General features: G+C 39.0%; 1 protein-coding gene across 1 annotated transcript in view; it reads right to left on the minus strand.

Moving 5' to 3' along the window:
- Positions 1–4,324: 4,324 nt before the first annotated feature.
- LOC149277652 (12S rRNA N(4)-cytidine methyltransferase METTL15-like) overlaps positions 4,325–22,180 on the minus strand; it is a 54,779-nt gene continuing 36,923 nt past the window's right edge. Inside the window, exons 3-5 of the mRNA XM_089502630.1 lie at positions 17,681–17,872; positions 12,498–12,676; positions 4,325–4,758 (exon numbers count right to left, since the gene is read on the minus strand). Of these exons, the coding sequence (XP_089358756.1) occupies positions 4,325–4,758; positions 12,498–12,676; positions 17,681–17,872 (805 nt within the window). The remainder of the gene's footprint in view (positions 4,759–12,497; positions 12,677–17,680; positions 17,873–22,180) is intronic.

Here is a 22,180-nt window from a genome sequence, read left to right on the forward strand (position 1 = left end):
AACATCAAGTCTCCATGGCTTTTTTTTTATTGACCGCAGGATGGGAGCGTAAAAAAACATTAGCCGGTGTGAAAATTCATCAGCCGAAAATATTACCAAAATTAAGGATATTTATTTAAAAGAATAACACCGGTTAACCCATTTTTCATAAAAAGTCTTCTATAAGCTTTAAAAGTTTCACAGTGTTAGATATTCAGTGTTGCTTTATATATAAGATCATTTTGAATTCAGCAGTAACTCCAGTAGCAAGAATATACATTTTGACAATTCCTTTATTCTTTCCAGCCAGAAGCAATAAAAGCAAATAAAGTATTATTCTCTTTAGCTAGAATAAATAAAAGGATTTATGTTCATGAAAGAACCATTCGTGAAAGGAAGTCAAAGAAACAGCTGACTCAAATCATGGCAAATGGAGTAAAATCGTAAACGTCTAAACAAACATTGGCATGAAATCTGAAGCGTTAATCCGAGGCCAACCTTAATACATTGGACCTCTGAATTCTCAGTTTGGTTTAACAAGTTAACGTGTCCGCTTACAAACCCACAACTTGTGCTTTTTGGGCAAATTATGGGCTTTAGATTAAACAGTTCAGGGGCTAAATTCCCCATAACTTTGCCAGCATGCTTGAGAATCCTTAATGATTCTGCAGAACACAAAGTTCTCAAAAAATCATTTTAGTAGGAGTTCAAAATTCATAAATTGTGTGAAATTAAAAATAAGATAAAAATAATAATTTCGGCAGCATTTGCGTAATGTTTGAGTGTTCATTGTTGTCAAAGTTGTCAAAGTTTGATTTTACTTAGTCTCCAATTGCCTTGATTTGGATTGTGGGATTATTCCCGGTGTTCTCCTTGCAAATCCATTGAAGGATTCAGATACTTGCCATGCCATGTGATATACTCACCTCCAGTTACGTCCAGTGCTGGCTCGGAAAATGTTCGGGGCTGTCTAATGAGACCTCTTACTCCCCATGCACTCCATGGCCCAATAGCACAAAGCGTTAGATCGCAGAGGAGGCATTCAGCTACAGCTCTATCAACTGTTGTGTATTTTCTAGGACAGGGGTGTCCAACCTGCGGCCCTCCAGCTGCTGTAGGACCACATCTCCCATAATGCTAAGGACCTGGCAGAGAAGTATGGGAGATGTAGTCCTGCAGCAGCTTGAGGGCCGCAGGTTGGACACCCCTGTTCTAGGATATAGTATCATTTTTTTTATACAGGTATTTGTTGTCCAGAAAAATATACAATTTAGTTTTATTTTTGGTACCATTTAGTAAGTTTTCATCTGCTCCAGTTTTGAAAGAAAAAAAAAAAAAGAATGACCGTCTATTTCAGAAGTTGGCATTTTTAATATCACAATTGAAACGTAGTAGCTATAAATGTACCATTAATATAATGAGGTCAAATAGAATAACCAATATTACTTTTAATGTAAATGTGTCCTCCCAGCTATGCAAAAAAAAAAAAAAAACGGAAAAATAATGATTTTATTCGGTTGACTCTTTTTTTCCTATGCGAAATAAAGAAGAATTTTTTAAAAGCCATTGGTTTCCAATTGATAGATTTTATGTTCCTCGGTTTTCCACAGCTCATATACTTTCCCGACAGTGAAGGTAATTCTTGCCTCATCAACGCAAGGGGAGGAAAACCCCTAAAGGCAATTTTGTTCAGGATGTTTCCTTTCAGTTACGTGAACTAGAATAACTGTATATTATCCTATTTGTTCCAGTTGTTAACTCCAATACTTGTTATACTATCGTTATCGTGAAAATTAATTTGCTAGGCTTTTTACATTTCAATTTCGCTCTGTGACTAATGTAACATCAGTATAGGACGATTACTGGTCTTTTCGTAGTCCTTAGCTGATAAAAAAAAAAAAAATTAAAAAAAAAATTAAAAATGAAAGCAGCGACCCTTCTGGCAAATATTGCTCAATTCATTGCTTGGCTAAGATTTCCATCTCAGAGGTAATTTGTCAAACAATTCTGTTAATTGAATTAAAAAGGAAAACTCTGATGCCTTTAGTTTTCTGGTCTCTTAGAATTCTGCATATTTCAACTACTCGGCACATTCTGAAAGTTGACGAGAATGTTGGTTTGGGGTTTTTTTTGCAACGTATAATAATTAGTAAAAATGGTGAATAGAAAACTGGAATAGGGTAGGGGTAAAAGCTCTGTAGGGTCCCCACTGGAATACAGGGTTTTCCCAGAATCTAACCTGAATCGTATCAGCTTCAACAATTGTTCAGAAGAGCAAGGATCCATATGGGTTCTGGGAGGGCGTATTTAACATAGTCTTATCAGAGTGAGTAATCAGATAAAGAAAGGATAAAAGATTAATCTCAAAAGTTGGGTTGGGTTGGATGATAGGGTTTCACTGGGATTAGTTTTAGTGTAGACACAATATAAGTGCTCGGAGGTGCTAATAGAGTAACACCAGAGAATGTTATAAATAGTGAATCGCTGCTTTTCTAGCAGAAAGACACGGATCAGTCAAACACAGCTCATGCCAATGATCATTCAAGAAAAAAAGGCATTAGCGCCCCTTCAGGGTATTAGGCTGTCATGGAGTATATACTAAATGTTAACAAATTTGGGGAATAGGGTTAAGGTCAAGGTATTTTTATAAAAGGATGTGCCCTATTGGAGGTATAGGTTCAATTAAAATACCGGCTACTGAAGGACAGTTAAAAATGAGATTCTAGGGTGGCAATGGATTTAAGGTTGGGTCAGTGGACTCTCTCGTTGAAATTCTTGATTTTTTGTGTTACTGAAATTAAAGACTGAACAATAGCAACTTATCCCCAGGATAAGCCAGAGGGAGCTCTCTACATTACTTTCTACAATGATTACAAGACAAATCAAGAACACATTTACCAAATTTTCCAAAATAACAGCATTTCAAAGAAGTGCAACTTCATCAAGGCGAGTCCAAATACTTTTTATTAAATTAGATCTGCTTTGGGTATCACTTTCCAAACGATCGCCTACGTTTTAACGAGTAACCATCAGACGCCCCAATCTGTCTGCAGCAAGCTGTCGACAGGCTTCCCCACGTAACGCCGCCGAAACCACACACATAACTTTACAGTCAGACCGCTGAACATGCCCATTGGAAGAGTTCTGTGGAGTTATAATAGCGATCGGGAATATTTCTTAGTCTACTACAAAACCTCTTACACGTTTTTGATCTTCGGCACAAAATGTCAACCCGACTACATGGAAATAAAGTTCAACCACAGCAATAAAAGATATGTACTAAAGAAACTTTGCAGAGTTGTCTAAATATGAGCATGCTGGACAGGGTCCTGGAGTATTTTGTTACGGCATAGAAAACCTCTTTAAGTTAGATTTATAAGAAATTAACATTAACGGAATAGATTTGCAAAAGCCAAAAGAATGAGATAAAAAGGGAAAATTGTAAAGGAGCTCTTAGTATTCTTCAACATTTCTCTCTGAAGGTTATTAATAAAACACATTGTGTTCCAGATTGCAAAAAATGGTCATCATTGGTCCTGATGATTGTGCCATTCCATTGGTTGCTATGGTGATAGTTTCAAACTTTGAACCGTATGCAAAACTCATGTGTGTTCCAGATGATCTGTAATTGATGCATTAATATGCAAGTAATGGTACAAACCTTCAGTGGCGCTTGGAAGGTCCACTCAAACCACATCCAGAGGCGAACCTTAAAGCCCCACAATGCATATTAAACTATCAGTGAATGAGACACACTAAACTAGGGTGGATCCATGCTTTCGCAGCCTTACAGTATTTTCCCTTCTTTTGATGGTTTTACACTAAGCTGATATGGCATGTGCTTTCCATTGAATAGTTTTTAGGACATCACTTTACCACCATGAGATTTATCAAGGTAGAATAACTGAAGATGTGTAAGTATGGAAGTCTATCCTGGAACATGAATTTAACATAAACAGGGCATGCTACGGGCTACATCTGTTTAGGCTACCCTTAAGCAGGCAGATATTGGATGAATTAGAATTAACTTTGCTAATGTATGCTAAATTACATAATTAAAGTGTGTGATTAAAATTTTATTAGTTGAAGGATATAATTCTTATACTAATGACGCAATCATCATCTTTTGCTTTATATTGAAAAATACCTCTGGTCTCTATAAAAATGTTTATTCAAGTTTCTTTAGGGTGTTGGGTCCTCAGGGAAAAAGTCTGGTAGGCTGCTGATGTTCCTTTCAAACATGATATTTCACAGTCACCGTGATATGAAGTGGAAATCCAAGTGTCGACTTGTCGCGATGGTGGCAATTTCAGTGCTGATTACCTGGCCTAAGACATGGATATACTCACAGCTTTATAGCAGCCCTTAGTTTTGCAGACCTGCCCCTTGGATTGTCTAGGACATCTTGGTACTGTGGTGTAAGCACTTTCTTTTGTATAACTGTCCATTCAGAGCTAGAGTGTGAGTTCCCAACGTCATCATCCTCCACTTCCGTAAAGTCCTTCTGCTCTCCTCGTCTTATCTTATGCCTGATACCAAGATTTGGCTTTTCAGTCATATCTATCCCATGTAGGAATCGCTTGACAACCCGGTCTTCTAGCGAATGGAATGAAATAACAACCAGTTTTCCTCCGGTTCTCAGAAACTTCTGAGCTGTCTTGAGCCCGGCGTACAGTTCATTCAGCTCATCGTTGACAAAGATACGAAGAGCTTGGAAACTTTTAGTTGCGACGTGCGCTGGTCTTTGGAGAAGATCTTTCCGGGCAAACATACCAGTTCCTGTAAACAAAAAAGAATAAACATAAATAATACAAATAATCCTAGTCTCATGATCTAAATAAAAACAAAACTTTTTTATGTAAATCAGTCAATAAGGGGATAGCAGACGAACCCCTTTGAACCATTTAAACAAATAAAAGATAATACTCGGAGAGTCTTTTGCAGGTTTTCACAGGTTTTTCAGACAATTTGAGGAGCATGCTGGATATATTGAGGAGCCATGATGGGATATTTATGAACATAAGGGAAGAAAGACTCCAGAAGTTAAACAAAAATAGGGTTCTTATATGTACTAGTGTCAGACTTTATTAATGATTTATTTCAATTCCTCATCTTGTTTAAAAACTTTTTCTTGGTGCAAATGCCTCAGTGGCGACACTTTGTCTGCCAGGTTTCTCTAATAATGTCTCTTTAAGGCTGGATAAAGATAAATTGCTCAAAGATCAAAACTATTTTTCTTTTAATGACAGATTCCTTTTAAGTAGCCTGACTTCTCCGCTAAATGGAATATAAGGATCAGTGCACCAAAATAGATATTTTAATTAACAATTAGGATGTTTACAACAACCAAAAGAACACTTTAATGACAAATCTTTTTGCGGTTAGTCAAAAATAGTAATTCGGGGGGGGGGCTGAAGTAGCTACTACATATTTCAAATGAAATTTATTTAAAAGACCTTTATGATAGAATGAACACCAAGTTTCCAAATGCGAGGTTCCACCGGCTTCATCAAAGACACCATTTCATCCTTTCCAGTCTTAATATCCCTTTGAAAAGACCCAAACTTTAATTAAACGTCAAACATGCGACCCACCAATGCTAATTAAAATATCTTCTACAGATATCTGGAGATGGATTCAAGATCAAGTCTTGGATCATTGCTGCAAACCCCTTTTTGTCCCTTCTTTTACCGTCCGTTCCGAGTCCTCTGGTCCCTTTTGGCCGAAGAGCTTGCGATATTGGTATCTCGCATAACGTCACCGTTGTAAAGTTCAGGAAATGAGAGGATATGTTATTCGACAGGAAAGTTTTTAGTTTACTTTTTCTAAAGGACAATGGCATGAATATTTATTAACATTTAATAACATCCGCCCAATACGAGACTTGCGCAGCAAACGTTTGCTAGGGACGTGTCTGCTGTTGTGCATGTCTGTGAATTTTCAATAATTACTGCAAAGCAGATAGAAAACAAAGATCATCTCCACATCTCTGGCAACACTTGAATTAGTATTGGCTGTGGTACACCTAATCCCCGCGCCAACTCGAGAGCACGTCATCCTAACAGCCAGCAGTGGCTGGAATAATGTTTGCGCCATTAAATAGAGTTTTCCCTAAGTGACGTCACAAATGACTCTCTATAACCCACGGAAGGGTGTAAGACGGTCCAGATTCATGCGTCTTTACAGCAAATTTTAGGTTTAAAAAGCTGATATTTAGGGACACGAATTCTCCTTTTGTACCGGCGACAGTGGTTTGAGTTGAAATCACTCTGAATCGGAGAATTTCACGCGTCACGTTGAGTGGGAAGAAGCCTTTGTGCGCTCTGATGGTGGCCCTTTAAGTGTTAAATTGCAAATAGCTGGATGGTAATTCACAAAAAGGAAATCACATTACAAGTTAAACGCCATCTCGCCGGCTAACAGAACAGAATGGTAATAAACGGTATTTGTATGCAGAGCTTGCAAGATGGATTTCATTCATAAAAAAAAAAAAGAAAAAAACTTCTGTGCTTCTAAGCTAGATGGATGATATGAAATCCCGGGGAGAGAAATTAACATTTTCGCTTCTAGAAGGCTATGCTTTCCTTCCCGGCACTGGCGGGGGAAACACGGCGCTGGCAGGCGGAGAAGGGGTTAAAAAATCAATCGTTATTGTAAATGTATCTTACGCTTCCGGATAAAATTGTCAACGTGCCGCAATTGCAAACGCGTCCCATTTAAAGTCTCCGGGGCGCTGGAGAATGGCAGAGTTTTAAAAATGAATTCTTCTCTCGCACCTGTTTGCAGGAATCCGACTTTTGAATTTGCATCGCTTTTAATAAATTTTCCGTGACGCAATACTTGTCCTTTTTGTCAAGGCTGCCTAATACCGTGTTGGATTCTCACTGATCTCGAATTCAAGTGATATTACATTTTTCTAACTGTTAATTAAAGTCCGTGAACCCAGACATAGCAGGCTTTACATATTCAGGCCGTCATAAAGCACAGGAACAAGAAAAAAAAGCCTCCTTTTCCGAAGACCGTCCTCAAAGTTTTAATAAAAGGAGCTGCTTCTTTGGCTTTAAATCTAGCGACTAACCTTCCTTTAATAACGCGTCCTCGTCGGGATTTTTAATTTGATAAACCAATCAAAATAAAGCCTGAAGGTACAATTAATCTGCCAGCCTTATCTTTGCATCAGAACGGAGCAATTATCGTGATATGAGCAATGTAAAGATACCGGCTGGACAAAACTGTTCCGGGGGGAGCACAATGTTAACATGTGCAAATGTCCCATCGGTACACGTGATATAACTCTTTATGTGTTACATAGCCGAATGTGAAAAAAAAGCCCTGTAACCTAAACGGCGCTACAAGTGCGAAGGCACAATGCAAATAGAAATCTTAATCTCGGCTGCTTAATTGCACATTACGCATGGCCGACACAACGCGCTTTGACCTGCAAGGAGGGTCACGTCGGCTAATGGGTAGTTATTGCGCTGAGATGAAATTCCACCCCGACTGACTGTTCAGTAAATAAGCCCCAGTTTATGGATAGCTTTAGTGCTCTATACTTTTTTAACCCCTTCATTACAGATGAAGAGTATAACTGCTACGATTAAATACATATTGCGAGGAACTCTCACCTTCCTTACAGCCTGTGAGTTATGGAGTGCGGGAGTTTACGGGTCACAGATCAGAGAAGTTTCCGCTTTATTAATAACAATCTTAAATATTAATCTTAATATTATTAGTTAATTATTATCTTTATAGCTTGGATACATTTGATGGGCATTACACCGATGGCGTGAATATAGTACAGACGTTTAACCTTTTACTGCATTTCGATTGCAAATAATACTTAATTCGGTACATTGTATCTTTAAGATTTAGAAGTGCTGCTGTTAGTATTCCTTTGGAAATTGAAGGAAACATTACCAATCCTGGCCACGGGACATTAGAGCTGTTTACAAATCATCTACTCGCTGGTGTTCATTAAGGTTTCTATGGTAATGTTGTACGCACTATAACAATTCTGGGTACTGTGAGGTTAATCAACGAAATTGATCGATCTGATAGGACGACCTGCACTAAAATACGCTCGTTGCCCCGGACTGATATCTGTATAGTCAATTCTCGTTACCACCACACTGTCTAGAAATGTTTGATGTTCCGACCGAGCTCCCTCTTTACGACTGGAGATCGCCGCAGACGTGTTTCATGATTCTTGGCTTACTGAAGTATGATCAGCCAATAATAACCAACGTTACTACCGTGTTAGAGTCGGCTGTGTGCCATTTATTATTTGATTTCTGTCGATATCGGTTTCATTGAATAAAGTGGACCCGACCATGACAGATCAGGCAGATCTTGTGAGAACTTGGTCCTCACCAAAACACAAGTCTCGGCTAACTCCTTTTAACTCTTTAACACCCGCTAGGGTGTAATATATTCCAGGATCCTATAACAAAAAAATAAGTTTTATGACTATAAAGGTACGATTCTGTTTTTATAATCCGCGACTGATTATCGAACATCCCCGCAGAATAAAAATTTAATGCGCATTGTTCCATTAAAAGAGATGCATGTCTGACCCATTAAAGAATCAATACAGTACTGATTACCCAGTTTATCTTTCTGGCTATAAGTTAGGGCATTCCTAGGGGTGACGGGTAGGATAGAGAGCTTTTGGGGGCATACGAGGTTTATTAGGACAGACTCACAGCTTACGGTAAGAGCTTTTGCCTGTACAATTTGATTTTAAAGGGTCCCTGTGTGATTGGAGATCACTGTGCCATGATAAAAATCAATGGCACGGTTTGTAATATAACGATAATAGTATTAGCAAAGTAAATGATACTGAACCGTAGCAGGGAGAATGGCACATTTAACAATCAACTAACAATAAAGGCGAGGGCACGGATGATTGCCGCGGTTAGGCAAATATTGTCCCAGCATGTGCTACACAATGTAATACATAGCTCATTGCTCAGTCGCATGTAAGATGCTCCAGTCTTGCATATATTTAATTGTTGCTATGGGTCGCCCTCATTATTCGGCAGCACCGACCAATCACTAAGCATCATTTCGTATGCATTGGATTTTCCATAAAAAAAAAACCTCAACGTTGGTTTGTCTTTTATTGTTATTTTTCCAGAAATGTTGCAGAGGAAGAGAGAAGGGACCAAAGAAAAGTAAGCTTGACAGATTATTATATTGTTTTCCCCTTGTACAGCTCAGATTGCAGAAAGCACATGCTGCCTTTGTGCAGGTTAATGTGTCAAAATGTAGATACTGGTCTTATCAAGCTACTCATTCACAGCAATACACCAGAGACGCTGTTTTACATGACAACTGATAAGGACAGAGAACAAACGCAGCAAGCTAAAATAATCACTCCATCCGTGCCGTACATAAGTGTTTCCGCTGGCGAACGCGGCAAGGAATTGCACTTACCCTCTTCTTGGCTTCGCCCGTATTGGTATCTTTTTTTTAATGTGAAATAATGCAGAGTTCTGGAAGCAGACGTAATGATGAAGCCTGCTGAAGCCACAACATGGTGTGAGTCCACAAAACTAGCCGGCGGCACCATCGATTAAAGAGCATTGCTGTGATAAGATGAAATACGGCCACAGAAGCATTCAGCACATCATGATAGATTCAGGATTGCCGTGTGCCCGTCCCACGAGGAGCCGTAGCTTTAACTCTCCCTTCTCTTCAATACTCATTATGAAGGGACAATATTGGCGGGTTTCTCCAGCAAAAAGGGGGCATAGCTGGCCCTGTATAATGTATAACTCAACTGGTGCTAAGATTTATAAGAAATCTTGCTGATTTAGCTATACATTACTCAGAGCCAGCACACGCTAAACACAAATCTACACACTAAACACTAGGCCTAGTATAGCTTAATAACAATGTATCCACTCCAAAACCCAGTGGTCCCTCTATTTAGCCCAGACTCAACTTTATTAATGTGTAAAAAGTGGATATGGGGACCAGGGCTGATAATCTGACTCAGTTGTCTATTTCTAAAGTATCTTCATGGATGTCTATGTATGACCCCTTTCAGTACATTTCCAATCTGGACAGACAATTAATGTATCTGTTCTCTGAAGCGAGGCGTTATGTGAGTGCAGGAGATGAAGCGCAGGTTTTCTTCCACAGAATGTTTCAGGACTAATATCAGAAAAATAAAGAGAAGCCAATTGGTCTTGGTTCCTTTTGGCCAATACAATACAAAGCAGGTAGCTCACCCTGAGCCGGACGCTGCCTTGTTACGCGTTAAAAGCACCCTGTGAATACCTACGGCCTAATTACATCTGACTAATAGCAAGCAAGTTGATTTGCTCTTGTTATTAATCAATAATTGTTGAGCTATTGGTGACCACAATATGATTAATTAGTACTTTTTTCAAACTGATCAACTGTGACACTGAAAATTGTTTTCCTATCGCTCTAATTTGAAACCGGTTCAGCCGGAATCACAAAGATTATGGCTAGAGAGACACCAGGGAATGCCACTAATTATCAAACGAGTACACAAGATAGAGTGCGAGCCTCATTTTCCTTATTTAAAGACCCAGTACATCCCTATTACAAATATACTTTTTAATGAAAGGCAGAAATGTTTTAGGATACGGCTTATGGCAAAGAGGGTGTATTTGTGAAACTACCTTTTTCTAATACATTCCAAGTGAACCCTCTATCCCTCTTTCCTCCCCTGATGTCCCTGGTTTCTAGGAGCTTATCACAGTTTCCCACAGTCCTAAAAGTCACAATAATGTGTATAGACAATATGTTTAATAGTTAAATTGCATAAATAAAATGCCTTGTTCCTCCTCTAACTCATCTTTTGCCATTTGAAAAGTTGGGAAGTATGGAATTCTGGCTTTCAAAGGAAAAAAAGAAGGTATAATGGCCAATGAATATCAAAGTGTAGTATAAAGTGGCTCATCCATAGCCTACATAAAAACATAAATACAATAATGTTACAATTTGGAATTTGCTACCCCTATGATAGAACGGTATCTATACATAAGGTTATTATATATATATATATATATAAACATTAATATCTCTTTAAGAGACAAGGTGGTCTGGAAAATCTTCAAAGGGTTAAAAGGCAACACAGATTCTGCCTTGAGAATGACATTATTCTAGTAGACATTTAAAAACACAGCATGTTCTATCAGATCAACTGAGGGATTTATAATGACAAAGGGAGAAGCGCGATGTCACTAGGAATGGCAATTAAAGGTATGACTCAGAGATAACCAATCAAAACTGTAGTCTACACCTGACCATTGACTCTGTACAGCTGGTAATTGAATGTGCTGACGCTCAATGCTCAACAGCAGATGTATTACCAGAGCACTTTTTTAATAAAAAAAAAACTCTCTATCTGATGAAACACATCACGGTCTCAAAGTTAAAAGAAGTAACTTTCTAGGATCTTCGAAAGAAGTAGGAGGAGGAGAAACAGGATACTTTTTAGTTAGAGATCTACAGATTTACTCAAGAAATATATATATATATATATATATATATATATATATATATATATATATATATAATGTCCAAAATATATATATATGTTTGTTTGTTTTTTAATGACATTTTTAATTTTATTCAGAATTTGCTTCACTGATCATTAAGTTGCGGAGGTTTTACATGAAATTACAATAATAACAAAGACAAAACTGGTACTTGTAGTTCTTGTTGCCCTTCCTTCTCTTGGCTTCAAGACCTGATTAGTCAGAAAGAAAGGCTCATCATTCTTTCCTACTGGATTCAGTAAATGGACCCAACAGGCCCCTATCGTGAATTGGGGTAAAAGATCCATTTACCCATTAAAAAATGGAGGCTACCTCTTTAAATAACACTAGCCTGGAATTCTACTAATCGCGAAGACACTGATAGGATTCACCCTAGAGAGCTATTAAGTTACCTCCTATCAGGTATTAACCTAGGGCATTATTTGCCTCCGGTGAAAATAATCGACGTGCCCCATGGGATACCTTAGTAGGTTGTTATAAACGCTTGGGGGGGGGAGATCACATGTGCGTTGGCTCCCTTTGGTAGGCGCAAAGTTGGAACAGAAGATAATGAGTTGAAATTCAACGTTTCAGCTGGTGGCCACCGCTTGTCCTCTTATAAACAATAAAATAACGGGCTCGGAGAATATGCCTGAACCGTTAGTGAACTGTGAATGCTAAGCAGCTTTAATGATCACCCCCATGCTCTTGTAACTCTCGATTCCGTCTTGGCTGGCATGTGTGAGAAATCATTTCATGTTCAATTTATTATAAAATTAATCAGCAAACTAAAGTGCATAAAAAAATCAGTGCAAAAAATAAACAAAAAATAAATAAATAAAATAACCAAACAAACAGAAAAACCCCTGACATGAGAGAGCAATAGACGGGCTTAAAATCCTGCATGATTTCCAGGACAAATAGATCCCTTTGGGACCTTGGGGATTAATATATTTTTTTTCCCCTTCATTTTCAGACGCGGTTCAGAATTAATGACGGTACCTGCGATAATGCTAGCTAGCTGCTGGGTCCTGGTGATGGGGTATATGCTACGTGCTTGAACGATAGCTGAAGAAATTTTCTTGGCGTATCTCTCCTCCCCGTATATTTGCAGGATGGACGCAAGTGCCTGTTGATCTAACGCGTTCACAACATCAGCAGCGGTGGGCATTTCAGGGTACCTACGCACGAGGAAAGCCAATTAGTTCACTGACGTTGGTTTTCATTGACAAGAGGTAGAGCTTTGCAGCGCAGAGACGTAAGGCAAAATACACATCGTGCATAGGCGTGCCTGGGAGATGTTTAACCCACGGAATGCCAGGAAGAAGGGCAGACTAAGGGCAATGTCTGGTAGAGCCGCCCACCCCCAAAAATCCCCCCAGAGGGTTTGCGAAAAAAACAGAAATAGCCGTTTCCTTTCATTACTTCAAGAAGCGTGCCCGCGCTGTCAAAAACTTAAATTTTTTCAGTGAATCAGGCAATCTTAAGGTGATCTTTTTTTTTTTTTTTTTTAGTACAGAGGGTCTACTTCGCCTTACGTGTCACTGCTAACAATAAATAAGGGTAACAATGTGGCAGTAAGTCAGATATTTGGAATTAATCATCTGCCCGTAGGGAGAACATGGAAAGGCTGATCAAGAGCGGTATAAGACATGAACCAATCAGTCTAGAAAAATACGGCTTTCTGTTTGAAAACATTCTTTATTATATGCTAGAAGAACGAGCTGTGTTAAGATTTAGATGAAGAAAAAAAACTTGCCAGAGGAATACTTCCCATTCTATATCAAAAAACTTCTGTTATTGGAATTAATAATTAATGTTGTATTGAAAGTATAGATGAGGGGTAAACCGCATGTATCTCTTTGGCTGCAGCTAAACTAGGACCCCCCGCAATCCTTAGACACCTTCTACTACACCTAAGTCTGGCTGAGGGTCATGGGAGGTGTAGTTTGTCAATATCTTGCTGCCCATTTGCCATTCATGTCAATTATTTCTTCAGGGTCTATCACATTAATTAATTTAATGCGCAAAACACACTTTAAAGGTGCTGTTCCATTAGAGTAGGCATTACCTGCACTTTTTAGTATGTTTAACCAATAAATGTTAGCAGATCTGGCATTGTATCGTTTCCTCAAAATGTTAACACATTAAAATGTGTTTTCACATAAAAACAATAAAAAGGTTTTGTACCGTGTTAGCCGTTGAGAAAACAGGAGAAAAGTATAGTTAAAATTATACCATTTATTAGCTAACTGAGAGTTTAATTGCGAGCTTTGTTAGGTCCCTTCCTCAGGCATTAATGAACAACTTGGTCTCGAAAGCTCGCAATTAAACTCTGTTAGCCAATAAATGGTATCATTTTAACTATACTTTTCTCACATAAAAACAACACGGACACTTTTTTTTCAGTACGTACGGCAACATCTTATCAGTGTCTGATTATATGTCACGTGACAATTAAATGTTCCCAGTAAAAATTATGACACCATTAGAATATTTCTGGAATACATTTTATATAAAAACATGATAGAACAGTTTGCTGTATGTGTAAGAAATAAGAACTTGTATCATCTGGAATGTATCTGTTCCTTTTTCATTCTTGTACCTGCACTTTTTGTGATGTCAATGGAACTTAGCCAGTGGATTTGGCAGCTTGGCCATCACACATCATTGCAGGGCCGGCCGAAGACTTAACGCCGCCTGGGGCGAAGTTTAAAATGCCGCCCCCTGCCGACGCCGGGGGGGGGGCGGCATTATCTACCCCCCCCCCGGTACTTACTCTTAAACAGTCCTGCGGCGAGTCTCCCTGTGCTGCCACGGTGCCGGCTTGTAATGCTGAGCGCCGGAAATTCACGTCACTTCCGGCGCTCTGCATTACAAGCCGGCACCGAGACCGAACAGGGAAACTCGCCGCAGAGGAGAGAGAGAGGGGCGCCGAGCGGGTAAGCGAAAATCACTCGGTGCCCCTCTCTCTCTCCTCCGCTTCAAAAAAAACAAAAAAAACCCCGCTTGGGGCGGCAAAGTGCCGCCCCTTCTGAAGTGCCGCCTGGGGCAATTGCCCCAGTCGGCCCCATTGTAGGGCCGGCCCTGCATCATTGAATGACAATCCTCCCATAGACAGTACAGAATAAGCTGGTCACCCCACCAGTACATGTGGTCAATTGAGGACCACAAGAAACAGTGCTGGAATGGATATACACGTTAGCAATACATGAGCAAAAAAAACCCAAAAAGCTAAATGACTGAGCTATGTAGCATGTCCTGAAAATGCAATGGTGTGTTGAAACACTGAATGAACCGCTACTTTGATTCGCAAAGGTGGGTAACACACACAGGTATGAGTGGAGAGTTGAGTGTTGCTGGGCTGTTGACTGCCGAGACAGGCTCGGCAGATGGGTTAAACGTGTGTCGGCAGCAATCTCATTATTAAGTGTTAGGGGAATCTGTCTGATGTACTTGCTAACAGAAATCAAAAAAAAAAACTTGGTCTACTGACTATTTTTGTTATGTTTGCTGCCTACACACTGGAGGAGGAATTTAAGATAACATTTATTACACATTCTCTGTTCTCAGCATATGAAGACAAAGTGGGTGGAGGTTTTCTTTCTTCAACAAAACTTTATAATTGGACTTTGACTGCTGTTGTCTTCTACTCATTTTGCTCTTTCTGCAGGAGTGTGTTTACCTCTACGTGGTGTATTTTTATAAATTGGCTTGACAATCACCTAACGATGTGCAAAGTGCAGACCGATGTGATGATCCTTGTAGCATCAGTGCATCATGGGATTTTAATTTCATGAAAAGGGCTAAACTTTGTTTAAATGTATTTTTTGTATATACTTGTGATAAGTTTGAAAGCATCTTAAAAGGTGCCGCATGTATACTGTATAAGTTATAAAGAGCTATATGCTGGAGACTGTTTATAATTCATCTCAAAACTGTTGGGGGTCTTTTATATATGTAGTCAAGGCATGACATTTCCACCAGGTAGAGGCTTTGCAGGAGCCTGTAGACCATATGGTGGAGAGTGGGGTACGGCCTTAAGCACAACTGATCAAACGAGGGGCAATTTTGCCTGTGGAAGAGTTTTTGGGCATACAATTTCAACAGCATGAACAAAGTTCTAGAATTCCCACTTTAACCCATGTGTACATCTTCTAGGCTGAGTTCTATCACTGGATTCTGGACACTGTCTCACTGAGGAACCTCGTTAGTCCTGCTTTTGTGGGCATCATGGGCTGTTGGGTGAAATCTTCTGATGCCAATTTACCAGCCCAGGGAGCTGATCCCACATGGCCACAATGTGAAGTGCCACTAGATGGCTCTTCGGTAAGGCAGCTGAGCAGTCACGCCCGAACTGTCCCCACCTTTGGTCACACTCCCCAAAAAGAGTTGCGCTGTGGGGGCGGGGGTATGCTTTCTGTTAGCTGCCTATCTCGGTCATAAGCAAAAACTTTTGCTGCCAGTATGTCGATATGTGACTTATTATTGTCTGTTTCCGCAGCACTCCTGCATATGTTGGTGCTACAAAATGAATACCATCTGGCAAACGTTTTTTGCGTATATCTTGTCCGTCATCCGATCTGCTTTGTATAGTAACAGTAGCATTATTTTCATAGACTTATTACAATATGTTCCTATAATGCTTTTGTTTATACTTCTTTATTCCTTTTTATATATTCCCTGGATATAAGCTATGTTGCCATGGCAACAGTTTTGATGCCATTGTACACATCTGGGCTTTAGATACTAGTGCTGTTCTATCCCTTACTGACCAGGTAAGAGTTTACAACAGATTTTTTTTTTCTTCTAAAGAATAAATGACAGCCCCCCCCCCCAAATGCTAATTCTGCGGTAATGTTGCCGTTCTTCCGCATGAAAGTTAGAAGCAGGAACACTACAAGATTATACCAGGTTTTGTCTGCCTCCTGCTTTTTGTGTCTGGCTATCAGTCTGCAATGTTTATACGCATCTCTCTGTGTTTTTTTTTTTGGTATCATCTTTCACAAACAGCAGGCAGGAGATGCAGTGGGCGAGATAGTGGGGAGCTTTAGCACAACGATGTCAAACTTGGATTTCTTTTACAATCTTATATTAAGCATCTGCTAATTTGGCTGAGCACACCAAGTGCAACTACTTTAAGATCTAGAATTCTGAATATATTACAATGATCTTCAACACTAACCCTTAATCTTTTGTCCTTTGCCATTTAAAGGGACAGTCTAATGTCCCTGACACCCCCTCAAAAGAAGAATGTATATTAAAGAACTCTGTGAGTAACCCTAATCCTCTGTGAGTTCTTTACTATGAATTATTTCAAAATGGAAAAAAAGTAATTTACTTGACAACTAAGTTGTAGCTATGCTGCAGCAGCTGCCCTCCCTATCCATGTTTCAGAGCCGTAGCTAGCTCCTTTTGCGCCCGAGGCAAGAAAATTGTGCCCCCCAACTATTTTTTTTTTTACAGAGGTTATTTTATTTACACTGCCCTTACACACACCTGTCCATAAACACACATACACATAAATGCTGCCTTTACACAAACCTGCCCATTAACATGAATATACACATACACTGCCCTTACACACACCTGCCCATAAACACACATATACACATACACTGCCCTTACACACACCTTCCCATTAACATGCATATACGCATACACTGCCCTTACACACGACTGCCCGTAAACACACATATACACACAAACATACACTTCACTTACACAACCCTGCCTTTACACACACACCAACTTACAAACATACAAATACCTACACTGCTCTTACACACACTGCCCATACACATACCGGATTACAAACACACACATTTTTACACATATACTGCCCTTACACACTGCCTTTACACACACAAGCCCACAAAAACACATAAACATATACACTGCCCTCACACTCCCCTGCCTTTACACACACATATACACACCAGCTTACATACTGCATATACACTGCCCATACACACACACTGCCCGATGAGCAGGGCTGGTGTGGGAGAGCACAATCGTGCAGCTGCCTCGGAACTCCCTTGAAGACCGGCCTCTCTGCTCGCCCCCTCCCCTATAGATACACTACTGTTTTTTTAGGTACTTCGTGGTGAATCACATTGATGACAGTGGTCAGACCCTTCAGGAGATGACTGAACATTTACTTTAGTTTTATTAGCTGAATTTACCTGTTTCCGTCCATTCTCATGTCTAAGGGACCATCCTTAGACAGTGAAAAGCCTCGCTCTGGTGTGTCAAATTGCATGGAAGAACACCCAGCATCAATCAGAACTCCATCCAAAGTCCCTGGTTCTATTCCTGTAGATGTTAGTAAGTCCTCACACTCACTGAATCTTCCTAACAAAGGATACATCTTCTGCCTAAATGGGGGGGGAAAGGTTTAATTAGAATAAGACATAATCAAAATAACTTACTTAAAGGTTTCAATCCACATTAGTGAAATGCTCAGTACTGATGTACAAAGAAGGGCCTCAAAACAAAATGGTAAGATATTATTCATTTCTGATGAATGTTCTTTATTGTCATGATGACAATTGTATCTCGTCCCGCAGATACCTTATCCTCATGTTATATGCTTATCCATTTAAGAATAGAGAATGGGTCTACTTAGCCCGGAAATGTAGAAACCCTTCTAAAATGGGGCAGCAGACGTCGTTTTGAAAAATCCATAAAAAGTACCAGTGTAAGCTTTTCAGGAGCTTCATCAGCAAGAATATTTCCACTTAAATGGCTAGAACTGCATTTGATGGAAAAATACAAACATCAAAAGATCTTTTGAAAACGTAACACTGACAGGAAGCAAATCATAGAAACACTTTCATTAAAGCATCTGGTATTGACCTCTATACAATCAGTACTGGGGGAAATTTTAAAAATATAATTACAGATTTCCATGTCATTAAAAATATGTTAATGTCTGTCTGCGCTGAATGATTTTACACATATAAAAAGAATATGTGGTAAAATCGTATTCCTTTTCTTGCTACGATGTATTACTGGGTATATAATTGCTGTCCTGAAAAGCTATGGTAACATTAGATATATCAGTCCGCATCTCCAACAGATCTGGAAAACAGGTACAGGTTTCATGGTGCAATCTTCGGTTCAAAAGTCCATTGGAAAAAGAGGAGCACTGCTGCCGGGATGGACTATGTATGTGCATTGACTACACATGGACATGTGCGTTGTAGCTTCTAGCACAATGTATCAGATGTTTCCCATTCTAGTACCATCCCTATACTCGTCTGTGTTCTAGAGTATTCCTCTTCTTCCCACAGTTCACACAGCATTTATTTAAAAACCTAAACCGCTTGGCAACATCAGCTACTTTACATGTAACTATAGAGCTCTAACAGACTCTTTAGCACTATTATATTAGTGAAAATTAACAATTTGACAATACGATAACGCACACTAAGATCTACAGGAGGAACAGAGGGATCTGCTCTTGCAAGCTTTCAATCAATAACTACTAATTACTACTAATTTAATCAGGCGCTCATGTTGACTTATCATTCAGTGTTCTTGCCCGATCACGTGGTTCAATCAAAATTCTTTTATAATTCAGCTTTTGGTTAGTAACTAAATCAGAAAAATTGCTTCAAAGAAGCCACCACTAAGACAAAGAAGGACGAAGTTGAACTTTTAGAACTTTTGTTATGTGTTATTAGAAAACAAGAAGAAAAGTTGAATTTTTCAGTCCAGAATAACATGGCATGCTCATGGCCGATGGCTATGTAATTTGTTCACAATGAACGTAGTTTAGCTATATTTTGCAGCGGAGAAAGAAATCGGACTATTTTCATCTCCGCATTAAAAGATGTTTTGCTGGAATATGGATCGTAACAAAAGTATTACTGTCTCTGCCATTGGTACATTTGCCAAGAATTGAACAGGGGGCTAAACAACACGTCACGCAGAGGACAAACTCAACGATAATTGGTAGTAAGAAACTTATTGTACCATCTCTTCTGTAGTTCAGGCTTAATGGGACAGCTTACTGTCCCTGTAAAGCAAATTCTATATTGCTTTTTCAAGGACAGATTGCTCTTATTTATTTATTATTTTAATTTTATTTTTAGTTTTTATGTTTAATTTTTTTTTAAATATATTTTTTGAAGAGGGAGACACACTGTTTCTCCCTCTTTTAATTTTGATACCAATTTCTGCTGATCACTGAGCGATCAGTAAGCAGAACTGCCCTGCATTACTGTTGGTAATACCAACCATCAGAGGTCTCAGGAGGGTCTGAAGACATCCGCCAGCAGAGAATGGCATTTTCCGCTATTCCGGAGTAACGGGGTCCGTTAAAAATGCTATTTCCTGCTGACAGGGGAGAACCCGGGCTGTCAAGTGAGAAAGGTCCCCGTCAGTGCAAAAACCATAGGATGTACTATTACTACTACTGCTATGGGTCACAAAGGGGTTTAAGTACTTCATGAACACCTTAAGATGCATTCTTTACCAATAAATATATCAGTTGCCTGAGCTCAGCAGCTGCTCGCTTCCTCCGTGGTCTGACTATTCTTGTCACTGATTGGCTTCTTGATGCAGTCAATCAGTCGCAGAAAAGTGTTCCTATTGAAAGGAAAAGGTTTTCCACAAATGTGCACAGGGGTCTCAATAGACGCCAGCCCGCAGCCTTCCTCGAGCAACCCCTAGAGTGTATCACATGGAAGGAGAACACATCTCTTGTATGACAACTTGTTGGGGAGTGGGAAAGGGGCAAATACTTATGGGAGGGTTCTGTAGGATTTGAAAGGGGGACACCATAGAAATGAAAAGGAACTCTCAGCTATCATATTCATTAAGGTGCATTTGATGGCTTGAGTGTCCATGTAACTGTTCTCTTTCATAATTTTAGCCTATCTAAGCCTTGTGTTAATAATCAATCTCTGTAGGCATGGAGTTAAGAGTGCTCCTCTTGTATTTTGGCACCAGACTGATTAAATACCATTTTCATTCTTAATCTACAATATCGAGCAATTGAATATCATTAACACGGCCAGGATAACAATTAAAGCTTTGTTGCACACAGCAGTTACAAACTGTTCATTCTGGACCCTCATGCCCATTTACAGTTATACGACCAGCTCTGCTTAACAAAAATATCTTTCATGGTTGCACAGTGCATATGTCATGCTCCAAAGTTCCTTTTGATTCAATAAGTTCACTGCTCGATTGCCTAGTGTCAGAATAACGGCTTTGTGATTTTCCAAAACACCATTTTTTCTTTCTAATGAGTCACTTGTAGGGTTCTGGTTACATATTGCCGTGTAAACCAGACACCGCGTTCCATTTGTTGTCGAAAAGCTGTCAAGAAATGAAATTCTGAAAACGCACACATATTTATCAAACTTTCATTTAGAATAATACTATGGATTATTTTATTTTCAAGTTTTAAAGGTATTTAGAAGATTAATACATCCAAAAAATGGTATGAGTCACGTCTAGCCTGCTCCTGGAATCTATACAATTATACATATCAGGGAACATTGTGTTCATATTGTAGCCATGATCAAAATTACCATGTATCTATGCACAGGGGACCATGGAAGCATGCATCTGGACTGTATATATATATATATAAGCAGTTTGGTTTCACTGCTGGGCTAACAGGAGAGGGGTATATATGGAGAAGGGTTGGTTATTGTCCTCAACACAAAGGCACTATTGATTGTGTTAATATACTGACCTATTTCATGACTTTAATGTACAGAAATCAATTCACTAGCAGTCTTAACAACTACTAGAAAGGAAATGTACTCATGTAAAGAATTTACAACACTGAAAAAAAAAATCAATTCTGTTTAGCAAAACATTTCTATGACCCAAAAAAATTCTTCTTTTTAATATTAAAGACAACTAAATAAAATAGTGTTAAATTATTTTATGATTATTTATTTTTATAAATATTAACTTGGCATTTTTGCTGCATGGAAATCAGTTTAAGTGTTCTTTGGCTAAAGGGGTTACAAAATCAGTCATTTAAATCCTCCCCCGTCTACCGATACTGAAACCAATAAGCATACTTAAGTATGCTTCCTGCACATGCTCAGAAACATTCAATTAAAGTCAACTGGAGCTGAGCTACCAATGAAATAAATAGTAGTAATAGTGGCCAATCACATAAAATGCATTAATGTCCATGGAAAACGGCATTAAAAATCCACAATGCTGGAAATAGACTATTCCCATAAGCTATAGAAAGTAGTAAAGTTTTGCATTAGTCTCATAATGTTTGTGTATAAAAGTATATGTAAATTGTTTGCTTAAAAATTATATTTTAAATCTACACTGTATAGCATGAAGCTTTTTTCCCCTTTTTTGTACTTTTTGCCAATTAAAGAGGCACACAGCAAGATATGCTTTGGTAATTTTCAGACTTCAGGAGACAGCACCCAGTAGGTGTTGAACACAGTATTGTCAATAACATCTGCTATATGTCTGACTTTGTTTATTGCAAAATATGGACGGCAACAGTTCTCCGGGAGAAATCCTGCAAATGATTCAATGTTGTTTGATCTAGACACCTCTATTATAAGGAGACAGCACACATTTTACACCAAATGCATAGGATGGTAAAAGTATGTACTGCTATTTCAGGAGGTTTTACCCCTCGACACCTAGAAAACAGAGGACTGTTTCGTACAAACGAGCTGCACCTC

Source organism: Sceloporus occidentalis, unplaced genomic scaffold (genome assembly GCF_023333645.1).
Source record: "Sceloporus occidentalis isolate IW3139 unplaced genomic scaffold, rSceOcc1.0.p SCAF_207, whole genome shotgun sequence".
Taxonomy (NCBI): Eukaryota; Metazoa; Chordata; class Lepidosauria; order Squamata; family Phrynosomatidae; genus Sceloporus; species Sceloporus occidentalis.